The sequence below is a fragment of the Poromitra crassiceps genome (assembly GCF_964638095.1).
Source record: "Poromitra crassiceps genome assembly, chromosome: 1".
Classification (NCBI taxonomy): Eukaryota; Metazoa; Chordata; class Actinopteri; order Beryciformes; family Melamphaidae; genus Poromitra; species Poromitra crassiceps.
The window spans coordinates 52,316,455-52,328,876 of NC_139623.1; the positions used below are offsets into that span (position 1 = coordinate 52,316,455).

A 12,422-nucleotide genomic window follows, 5' to 3' on the forward strand; every position below is an offset into this window, starting at 1 on the left:
GAAGAAGCAGAAAGCAACGGCCAGTACAGGTGTCTTTGGTGATGGACCGTGGAGTAGCGTTAGCTGGATAGTGCTATGCGGCAGTAGCCCCGAGCAGTGATTGATCACTTACCGACAGAGGCCCGTATAACCGGGCCTGCTGCGTTGATATGGTATTGGCAAGTGATCATATGTCGATCCGGTCATGGATTTCTCCTCACGTTGTTGTAGTGGATGGAGGAGGTAGCGATGAAGATAAAACGTCAGTAGGATTGTTAGCCTGTGGCTAAGCTAAAAACAGATCCGAGTGAGCACCCGCTCAGACAGGGGCCTGGCATAAATTAATAAAGAGGAGACGATCCTGGCAGCCGATCGTTACAAACTTTTATAATAGCCAAGAGGACAGTTAAAACCAACGTATATATAAAAACAGGCTAAAACGGAGGCTTGGAAATAGCATAAAAGAGTACAAAAGTACGAGGTCGGTTGGCAGCTCATTCACAGCGCGGCCATCTTGCCAAACACAACACCTACAGATCCCAGCACTACTGTCGATGTATTCTTTCAACTGGTTTATTAGTGTTATTCTTACTGGGCCATTTCCCCTCATAATAAACATCTTTTTTTCCAACAGGCTCAGCAAAAGTTGGATTTGTCAAGGACAGATTAAGGTAATTTCAATGTTTGAAAGTGTTTCCCTGTTACAGGGTTCCCATGGTCATGAAATTCCTGGAAAAGTTATAGAATTTGAAAAACAGTTTTACAGGCCTGGAAAGGTTTTGGAATTTCAGACTGCTAAACTGCACACATTTTTGTAGCAGGCACACATTTTTACATCGAAGCAATATCCAAGTCCACAAGGCCAGCCCCGGGGCAGGGAACTGGCTCGCACTTCCCCCTGGACAGACAGCCGCTTCTCGGCTCGGAAAGACGAGCTGCCGCTGGCCAGGAGAGAACCATGACCTCATCGTAAATAATAGCCATATTCCTGTAACGCGAGTTACGATGAGCCAATTACATAGCCTATGTATCTACATTAACCAACTATAGACCTTATTCGATTGACGTACTGTAACTCATGTACGGGCATGCCCACCGCCACCATGTTGTTGACATAGCCCTGCAGCGCTCAAGTGACAGCCTATGTAAGAGCAGCGTTTATAGGAAGCTAGCCGCCGTTAGCGTTACCTGTATCGTTCCTGTTGTGTTCGGATGGTGACCTGCGTTATACATGGCATTAGTAATGACAGCAAATGTCCCCGTGGTTTGTTTCTATCTGTACCATCCACAGACGTGAAGGGAGCGAGACTGAGGATACGTCAGCAGCACAGGAGATGTGTTGATTTAGGAGAGACAGGTGAAACTTTCTGACAGCTCCTCACAGCAAAGTCTGTTCACCTCGTTTTTTCTTTTGTTTATTATTACAGGCATTAACGGCAGCATACAAACAAAAAACTCTGGGGTTTTTATTGCTGTTATCACTATCGCTATTTTGTAAGGGAACAGAAACGACAATAAGGCTGTTACTAGTTGTCAGCTGCAGCAGCGCTGTGCGTGCAGGATGGTATGTCAACAATATGGTGCCGTCCAGGGTTAGCGAATAAGGTCTATATTGACACTTTGTAGTTTGCATATGTATTTAACTCATTGAGTGCCAATGACGTAGATCGGCGTCAAAGTAAATGGTAACGTTGAGTGCCAATGACGTCGATCGGCGTCAAATGCGTTTTTTGACGGTGGGACGTGGATCAAAGCCTCAGGCATCTCCTGTACAAATATTGTAGCTATTGAAGGTGTATAACCTATTTTACGGACTCATTAGGTGGCGACAGTGCTCTCCAGATTAGAGAAAGGTCAGGAAAAAGCCCTGTGATGAAAGAGAAACCGCTCATGCTGCAGCCAGAGCCATATAGATTGCTCTGGCTGGAGCTGACGTTGGCTGCGAACAGCAGTCAATCCGCGCCCACAACTGAGCCCCTCTGTCTCTGCTGTATAGTTTCTCCACACGATTAGCCGCCAGAAAAGCAGCACCCGACGCCGAAGGGCCAAACCATTCTCAGCAGTCCGGTTTGGCTTTTCCGTGTCGCGCTGGGAGCCGGCGCACAAAAACGGAGCACTCCGAAAATAGACGCTGGGTGCGTGAGGCTGTGTGTTAGTGTGGGGAGGAGTTTGCAGCTGAGGGGGGGGGGGAGGGGGGTGGGGCACGCAGGGCACCACACAACTACACCACGTCACTACATCAGAAAATATTAGCTTCAGAGTCAGTGAATGTGCTTGAAATGCTTCATTTCACAAAAGGCTGAATATCTAAGCTTCTAATTTGAAACGCCTGTTTTTGCTGAAAACAACCTATCTTCTCCGGCTCATAACTAAAGAACGGAAAATGGTATCAATAACCTTTTTTTTGCTGATGATACAATAGTCTCCTCGTTCTTTGTGCGTGTTCGGTGTTTACATAGTAATATCACACAATATTCTGTGGGCCTCGAGAAATCACTGAAAACGCTCTGAAACTCTGGCACTGGGAGCGTCCGTTCTCCAAAAGTGGCTGGCACTCAATGAGTTAAGCATATTTTAACATTTCTGGTGGGCTGAAAATCGCTTATGCCTCCATGTTTTTTTTCTATTTCTACGGCAGCGTGTAGGCAACTGAGTATTCAGTTCTCGCTGTCTCCTAAGTAACAGTTAAAATTGCGCCTCCTGTTTGGTAAGATGTCTAATTTTCCCATGTAACGTTAGTGAAATCAAGTCAAAAAAGTGTGAGTTATTTTGTGACAATGCAAACTTTTTTCTCCTCGGAGTTTGACAAGGCAATTAAGGGCAATGCGCTCAGTACGAGCACAGACATCTGCCAATGAGGTGTAACATTATTGAGTCAACCACAAGGCAACTTGAATTCATGTAAAAGAGTGAAAGTGGGTGATTATAATAGGCATTGACATTGTAAAAAAAATCTACACACACACACACACACATATACTGTATATATATATATATTAGGGCTGTCAATCGATTAAAATATTTAATCACGATTAATTGCACGATTGTCCATAGTAGAGCGGATAAGCACAATAATCGTGCACTTTTTGAGAAAAGCGTGAAATTTCACACATAGCTAGGGAATACCATAATATTTATTTTAAGATTGGGAGGGAAGTCCAATGGTTGGCCATTGGTATATTGTTATTATTGCTACTAGTTACTGGGAATATACACATCTCTCAGGCTGCACTGTGAGAAGTTAACCGTGTTATCCTCTAGAGACAGGAGCAGCTGCGTGCCAGCTCTCTTCCCCCCTCTCTCTTTCTCGCTTTCTCTCTCACTCTCTCTTGGTCTCTCTCTCCCGCTCTCCGTTGGTCTCTGACTCTGGTCTGATCGCCCTCCCTCTCTTAAGCTTCTGGCATACTCTTTGCGCCCAGCCAAGCGCATAGGGCGCGCGGTGATTATGACGTCATCGCACGGGGCGTGTCGGGGGGGGAGGCCTGAGTGCAGCGCGGCGCGTCCATGGAGATTTTTTCTATCAGCGCGTCGAGTTTTGCTGCCTGTACCTGTGAGATCTCCGTGGTAGGCTATCAGCGGATATCTGCTGTGATTAAGTCCTCACCGTCGTAAAGTCGCCTTCAAAGCATGACGTTCGATTATAACGAACTAGTTGTGTGGCGTAGCCTTCCCAAATGTTGAGGGTCGTTTTTTATAGAATTGGGAACGTTACATTCAATTTCATTCAGACTGCCTGGCACTGATCGCCGCCATTTCTGGAGCACTCACTATATTCTGTTTTGGCCCGCGCAGAGTGCGCGCGCCCTCCGTGGAGCCCCGCCTCCAGCGCATGCGCGAAGAGTATGCCAGAAGCTTTAGACAGGGAGGCCGTTGCAGAGAGAGAGAGAGAGAGAGACAGACAGACGGAGAGCGGGGGGGAGAGAGAGAGGCAGAGAAAGTGAGCGAGACAGACAGTGAGAAAGTTGATTTGAGTAAAGTTGTGGATCAGTGATGTCATATCACTGGTCCACTTTACTGAATTCAAATAAACTCTCAATAACTGTCAAACTAAATTGTTTTTCGGTGGAGTTATCCTTTAATACTATATGTGAATGATGGTGAATATTGTATCTTATATTGTATCTTAGGGTGAAGGGCATGGTGCTACAATGTACATTTCATGTATGTAATGGTTGTGAATGGTCATGGAAATTATATTCTAGGTCCTGGAAAAGTTTTGGAATTTAGTTTGTGAAAGAGTGAGGGAACCCTGCCTGTATTTAATTTAATTTGCTGTTAGTTTTGTAACATGCTTATGTTTTTGGCTTCACGTCTTGACTAAGATGTAATTTTCATTTTCTTGAACAAACATGAAACCGGTGCTTGTTTTGAACAGAAAAGAAATAACTTGTTGCCCTGACATTGATGTTTTTGTATTTCTGTGAATGTGACCAAGGGTTGACATTAACTATGGCCCAGGGGCACAAAAGTTGACTCTTTGGCCACCGAATATCCCATGTAGGTGGTCTGCTGTGGCCACCACACTGAGCCTTCACGAACGCAACGTTAACGTGACACAAACATCCTGATTCCTACAGTTCCACAAACACTTATCACACATCTTCATGTGGAGACCACAAGAAGACTATGCAACCGGTTGCAGCAAGGCTAGGCTAACACAATATTATTTGCTGGCCAACCATAAAGTAACACTCCAACTGCATTTTAATCTTAATGCCACAAGCTGGAAAACAAGACCACTCTATTACAGTAAATAATTATATTTTTTCATTATGGTAATGTCTTGTGTCACAGTTAAGGAAGGCTGTGTTGGGTTGCGTTAAATTGTATTTTCTGTATTGTTTCTTACACAAGTTTACATTTGGCTTGGTGGCCCATGGGTGCAGACCATTGACATATATAATGGACCAACGGAACTCATTGACTTTGACACAGCAAAATGAAGCTCACTTCCGGATATTGTTTGATTTCGTTTGATTGGTTGAATGAATTAATGCTAAACGGAAGTACGAGGAGAGGGGGCGGCTGCCCCTAGCGGCTGACGGGGGAGTTTTTTGCCCTGTCTCTGTTATCGCCGTAATGCATTATGGGTAGTCAGCTACTTTGGCTAATAGTAGCGGCTAACGCTACTTACTTTACATTGCAGTAAAACGGCACTGAATGACCAAATTGATTTAACTTTTAACCATTTCGAGTAACACTGTTTCCATACGGACCCCCAGCATTGGTTAGTTGTTTATAACGTGACTATATTTATAACGTTATAACGTACGGTTTCTGGGCTGAATCCAATGGTCTGAATACAGAGAAGGCATAAGGCTTTATCTAACGGTATAGATAACGTTAAATGGTCCGCCATGTTATGGACGTTAGATGTATGGTATCTATATAGTTACGTGTGTCTACTAACATTATTAAAATATCATAAAGTAACGCTATTTTCTGATAATTTGCTCACCTATTACTTGCTACCTGATTCCTTGCGGCACATTGCTGCCTCTACCGGCCGGAAGTATTACTGTTCTTATTATCCGATGTTTGTCGTCAATTTTCCTCGAAATGGGGCTATAATTTGGAATACGGAGCGCGTTAGAGCATGAAAAAGACTTGAAATTGTTTTTTCAGACCATAAACTCATTTGGAAAGTGTTTATTTAAGACATAGACCGAGAGAGAAGTTGGCTCGTTTCCCATAGAGTTGAATGGATGTTCCCGGGGAGTGCTACACAAACTGCAACCCCCACTGGCCATTTGAAAGAATGCAATTTCCGCATAGGCATCAAAAATAGGCAGGCTGAATTGGGCACTGGTGCAGACAGTCAATGCTTGAAAATATTAGCATCTATCCCTGAGTAATTTGTCATCTCGTTCTCTGCGTTACAGCGGGGCGATCGAGCTAAACGAGGTGGAGGACAAGATGGACCAGTCGATGGCTCCCCTGGAGGAGGTGGACTTCTCTGAGGATGACAAGATGGACGATCTGGATGACCTCCTGGCTGATGACGAGGCCGAAGACTTCAAACCAGAATGTGACAAAGATGTTACATCTCCAATGTCTCAGCGGGCGTCCACACCCGGCGCCGCCCAGCCTCCGGCCGACTCACCCACAGCTCGTGACCGCGAGGACTTCCTCACTGCTCGGCAGCTGAGGATCGCTCTGTTCGCCCTGTGCGACGGGATCCGCCAGGTAGGGTTTGGGATCGAGACCCGCTATCGATAGGTATCGGTCGGTAATTTCTCAAACCCTGAAAATCAATAAGGTCTGTGCTTATCGTTACTGCTATCAAGCCTAGTGGGTCCTATAACATAACGTTATGTCTTGAGACGAGTCATGCAATGGACCTCAAATCACTGGTGCAGAAACATACATCGATTCAAGTTTTTGAATTCAATTGAATTGCCTGCCAACCGCCCCTAAACTAAACAAAGAATTAAATTGCCTCACCAGGCTCTGCAAATGTCATTCTGTTCAGAAATTAAACACTCACATACTCACAGGCAATAAAAGCAAAAGCAGTTCTGTTAAGAATTTATAGTCGTCTCGTCTTTCCACCAAATAATTCATAGAAAAGTATCGATAGTGGTATCGATAACGACTCGGATCGTTAAGCAGTCTCGAAAATGGTATTGATATCAATAAAAATCAACGACCCCTATCCCTCCCGCCAGGCGGCGCGTGACTTCTGCACGGAGCCGCAGCTGATTCGCTCCTGGCTGAAGGAGAGCAGGAAGCGGCTGAGAAGGGCGGGGCCGATGCTGGACGTGCACGCCGAGGACCGCGTGGTGGAGTGGGTGCTCGCCATGCGGGAGCAGCAGCTGCCCATCACAGAGAGCAACCTCTTCCACAAAGGTCATTACTTTTTTTTCATTATTAACTAATATGTGCATTAAGTCACTTACCTACTTAATGCAATTACTTATTGCATTTACCTTTTATTATGCCTCCGCCGGCGATAGCCAGGCCGGAGGCATTATGGATCCGGGTTGTCCGTCCGTACGTACGTACGGCTGTCCGTCCGTCCGTACGATGTTTGTTAACGCGATATCTGAGGAACGCCTGGACGGAATTTCATCAGATTCGCCTTAAACATTCACTTAGGCTCAAGGATGATCTGATTAGATTTTGGTGGTCAAAGGTCAAAGGTCAAGGTCACTGTGACCTCTCGAACGCCATTTTCAAGCTTGTTAACGCGATATCTGAGGAACGCTTGGACGGAATTTCATCAGATTCGCCTTAAACATTCACTTAGGCTCAAGGATGATCTGATTAGATTTTGGTGGTCAAAGGTCAAAGGTCAAGGTCACTGTGACCTCTCGAACGCCATTTTCAAGCTTGTTAACGCGATATCTGAGGAACGCTTGGACGGAATTTCATCAGATTCGCCTTAAACATTCACTTCTTCTTCTTCTTCTTTCGTGTATCGTCATTCATATATCCAGCTTTGTGTCGTGCAGCCATGCCCTCGTCTCAGGTCCCACTCGGAAGAGGCCCTCCTCTGAAGGTGGTCTATGCAGGGGACAGGTGGTGATCACGTGGTTGGCAGTCTGCTCAGGCTCCCCGCACTCACACGCTGCACTGTCGGTTAGGCCCCACTTCTTCATGGACGCTTTGAAGCAGCCAACCCCTGTGCGAAGGCGGTTCAGGAGGGTCCATTGCCGGCGAGGTAGGTCTTCTCCTTCAACGCCACCTCCAGGGTCCTGGATGTAATGGTGTAGGCGTGTCTGTCCTGTCGACTCCCACTCCTGCTTCCATGCCGCCGCCAGCCAGGCTTTGGTTGGCAGATCCTCCGGGATGGAATTAAGCATCTCTTGCGCGGCCTGGTTGTATGAGTGGCGGGACTTGAGTCTGCTTGGAGGTATTGCCATGGTGGTGGTTTCATGGAGGAGGTGCCAGCTGTGTTCCTTGGCTTTCCTTGCCAGGGCGAGGGTAGCGGCCTCTCGCCGTAGGCCGGCTGGCGCTATTCCTGCTAGGGCTGGCAGGTAGAACACGGGGGTGGGTTTCAGGCAGCCAGTGATGATCCGGAGTGCATTATTGATGGCCGTGTCGACCTTCTTGGCATGTGGGCTTCTGCTCCAGGTTGGGGCACAGTACTCGGCTGCAGAGAAAACGAGGGCTTGTGTGGAGATACGTAAAACCTTGGCCGAGGCCCCCCAGGTTGTGCCAGCAAGGCGGCGGATGAGTGAGACCCTAGCTGTTACTTTGGCCCTCACTTCATCCAAATGATGTTTATAGGACAATGTCCTGTCCAAGCGCACGCCCAGGTACTTTGGGGCCTGCTGGAACTCCAGGGGTTTGTTTTCCACAGAGATCTTCAACTCCCTTCTTGCTTCCCTGTTGCAGAGGTGGAATGCTGCGGATACGGTCTTTCCGGTACTGAGCTGCAGTCGCCAGCTCCGAAGGTAGGCAGCCAGGACGTCCATATCCTGGTTGAGGCCCTCTTCAACAGCCTTCCATGTGGGTTGGTGTAACATGATGGCTAGGTCGTCCGCATACCCATACCTTCTAGATGTTGTCACCGGTAGGTCAAAGATGTAAATGTTGAAGAGCATCGGTGAGAGGACAGACCCTTGTGGAACCCCGTTTCTCAGCCTCCTGAGCCTGCTGCGCTGGCCGTCACTGGTCTGGAGAATGAAACTGCGGTTTGACAGCATCTCCATGATGAAGTTGACCATATGACGGTCCGGGATGGTTCTCAGCAGCTTCAGGTGGAGTCCGCGGTGCCATACGGTGTCGTAAGCGGCAGTCAGGTCCAGTAGTACCACCCCAGCTTTGGCTTTGGCCTGGAAGCTGTCCTCCAGATCTTGTGTGAGGAGGGTTACCTGGTCCACTGTAGACCTGCCCCGGCGGAAGCCAGCCTGTTCCTTCGGTAGCTGTGAGTCAACTACTGGCTCAATTCGGCTGTGTATCATCCTCTCCAGGATTTTGAAAGGGACGCACAGCAGCGAGATTGGTCTGTAGGACTTGGGGTCATCCGCAGGTTTGTTGGGTTTCAAGAGGGCTATGACAGCGGCCCGTCGCCATGTCCTTGGGAGCTTGGACCTCCGGAGGCATGCAAAGAAGAATGCACACAGCCAGGCAGATGTTATTTCGCTCTGGTGTATCACGAACTCTGGGTGAATGTTGTCGGGGCCTGGTGCCTTGCCTTGTTTGAGTTTGGCCATAGCGTCCTTGAGCTCAGCTGGTGTGAAATCTCCTGACAGGTTGGCATTGACACTGGCTGCCCTAGAGAGACTGGATACCTCGCGGGATGTTGAGCGGGCGAATTCTTTGTCTGCGTCTGGGAAGCGGCCATTTTTCAGGAGTTGGGCTGCGATGGCGTTTGCTGTCACAGGGCACTTGGGAGGTGGTGTGCTTCTTCCTGAGAGCTGGTTTATGGTCTGCCACGCTTTACGGCTGGAGTGGGTAAAGTCAATCGACTCGACGACTTCTGTCCATCTAGCCCTGCGGGTGGCGTCCAACTTCTCAAGCAGTGCCGTTGCTGTCGCATCCACTTCAGCTCTTGAGCTAGCCTGCTGGTGAGCTCGCAGGAGGTGGTTGCACTCCTCGTTCCAACCCGGGATGTAGTTTGCATTGAAGCCTCGTGGTATGGTTTTCTTCGCTGCCCCTGTCAGCACTTCACAGTAGGCTGCATATGCGGCATCTACATCAGGAGTGTCTGGGTCCGGGAGGGTGGCGGATTTTCTCTCTGTGTCGACAGAAAATGCATGCCAGTTAGCCCTCCGGAAATTCCATCTTTTGACAGGCTTCCCTGCAACCGGCTGCACCAGTGATGGTAGTCTGATGACAGACGGTCGGTGGTGTGATCGGGGGAACCTGTCAATGACCCTTCTGAAGGTGAAACATTCACTTAGGCTCAAGGATGATCTGATTAGATTTTGGTGGTCAAAGGTCAAAGGTCAAGGTCACTGTGCCCTTTCGAACGCCATTTTCAAGCTTGTTAACGCGATATCTGAGGAACGCTTGGACGGAATTTCATCAGATTCGCCTTAAACATTCACTTAGGCTCAAGGATGATCTGATTAGATTTTGGTGGTCAAAGGTCAAAGGTCAAGGTCACTGTGACCTCTCGAACGCCATTTTCAAGCTTGTTAACGCGATATCTCAGGAATGCCTTGACGGAATTTAATCAAACTTGTCTCAAACATCGACTTGGACTCAAGGATGAACTGATTAGATTTTGGTGGTCAAAGGTCAAGGTCACTGTGACCTCTTGAACGCCATTTTCAAGCTTGTTAACGCGATATCTCAGGAATGCCTTGACGGAATTTAATCAAACTTGTCTCAAACATCGACTTGGACTCAAGGATGAACTGATTACATTTTGGTGGTCAAAAGTCAAAGGTCAAGGTCACTGTGACCTCTCAAACGCCATTTCCAGCTTGTTAACGCGATATCTCACGAATGCCTTGACGGAATTTCATTAAATTTGCCTCAAACATCGCCTTAGACTCAAGGATGATCTGATTAGATTTTGGTGGTCAAAGGTCAAAGGTCAAGGTGAGCTCTCGAGCGCCATTTTCAAGCTTGTTAACGCGATATCTCAGGAATGCCTTGACGGAATTTAATCAAACTTGTCTCAAACATCGACTTGGACTCAAGGATGAACTGATTACATTTTGGTGGTCAAAGTTCAAGGTCACTGTGACCTCTCACACACCCAATTTCCAAGCTCTGTAACGCAACATCACCGGAGCGCCTTGACGGAATCTCTTCCAATTTGCCTCAAATGGCGATTTGGACTCCAGAATGAACTCATGGCGGAGGCATAAGTCCGCGTTGCGGTCGTTCTAGTGTATGTTTATTGTTTATTGTTTATTAAAAAGGATCCCCATTAGCTGACGCCTAGGCGTCAGCTAGTCTTCCTGGGGTCCAAGACAACAAATACATTACTCTATACATTACATTATGTCTGATAGAGAATAAAATTCTACATTCCGCTAAATGTATATATAACAGCTTATCTAAACCAAATAAATTGAAGCCATGAGTCTAGGAAGATGTCTTCATAAAAGTATATTTATTTACCATACATTCTCTGCAATATATGTATTGTCAGAGGGCTGAACCTCAATGAACCTCAATGAACCTCAATGTACACAATTCTGATCAATGATCAAATATTCAGCAAATGGCTGACAGTGTAACATAGATTTATACTCAGAGAGAGGAAGAGGAAAAGGCAGAGAGGAGGGGGGTGAATGTGTGTGCGCTGCTTCAGTCTGACTGAGAGAGTTATCAGTTGTTATGGTACTCGATGCACTGGACAAGGTCTCAGCAAAAAGGAGAAGTCCTCTCTATGGGTGAGATGTCATGGGTGAATCTATGTGTATGCAATTATAGCTTATTGATTAGGAAATGCCAATGGAACTTATATTTTTCTCCAACAATGTCAGACAAACAATAAAATAGAATAGAAACATGTCACATAGAGTAAGAGAAAAGATAAAAAAGAAGAAACATTTAAGAAAATAGTAAAGGTATAACTAGGATCAAATAGAACAATACCGCAATGAACATTACTGCAATGATCGGATACTTTCAATCTCTAAAACAGACATCACAAAATATGAGAGATAAGAGATAAAATACAAGTTAATGTGAAAATAAATCAAATCTAAGTTTTTTTTTTAAACCTGCCTTTCCTGTGATGGAACGAATGTCACCAGGAAGACAGTTCCATGAAACTATAGCCCTATAAAATACAGCCTTCCTTAAGTAGTTAGACCTAGGACGGGGTAAAGTAATCTGTCCTCCATTTGCCCTTCTGGTGGAGTGTGTGTGTATATTTGAACTATAAATTATGTTATTGTGAAGAAATTCAGGAGTCTGGGTTAGAATCACTCTATGAAAAAATATGAGTAGGTTGGCAGAAAGTCTTTCCTCAACACTAAGCCATGAGAGACTTGCATGCATATCAACCACACTAGATCTACGTGAGCAGCCCAGGACTAGTCTAGCTGCCTTGTTTTGAGCTACTTGTAGCTTACTGAGTAGACCATTGGATGCAGATGACCATACTACAGAGCAGTAATCTAAATGACATAAAACCATAGAGCAAACAACTTGACGAAACAGCAATGATGTGAGATAAGGAGAGCACTTCCGAGTTATTGCAACCGCTCTGCCCATTTTAGCAACCACCTTGTCGCCAAATGGCGATTTGGACTCAAGAATGAACTAATGGCGGAGGGATAAATCCGCGGTGCGGTCGTTCTAGTTCTGTAGCGCATTGTAGGTTTTTGGGGTGTCAGCCGGAGTTTAGTCTGACAATGTTGTGCACACCGGATAGTTTGGTTAAGTTAGTTAGGTTAAGTACCTACATAAGTGCCTGGGTAGCAAGCAGACGGCGGTATTTGACAATTTAGCAGCTAAATCATAGATTATTGAAAGATTTTTATTGATTGATTTTTATTTGACAGCTGTTAAAATACAAATAGATCAAG

The 12,422-nt window shown here is 46.3% G+C and overlaps 1 protein-coding gene across 2 annotated transcripts in view; it reads left to right on the forward strand.

Annotated features, from left to right (window-relative positions):
* Window positions 1–12,422, forward strand: part of pogzb (pogo transposable element derived with ZNF domain b) — a 138,454-nt gene that overhangs the window by 105,968 nt on the left and 20,064 nt on the right. For both annotated transcript variants that reach the window (XM_083645397.1, XM_083645398.1), the window contains exons 16-18: window positions 614–650; window positions 5,862–6,165; window positions 6,648–6,828. In XM_083645397.1, the coding sequence (XP_083501523.1) occupies window positions 614–650; window positions 5,862–6,165; window positions 6,648–6,828 (522 nt within the window). The remainder of the gene's footprint in view (window positions 1–613; window positions 651–5,861; window positions 6,166–6,647; window positions 6,829–12,422) is intronic.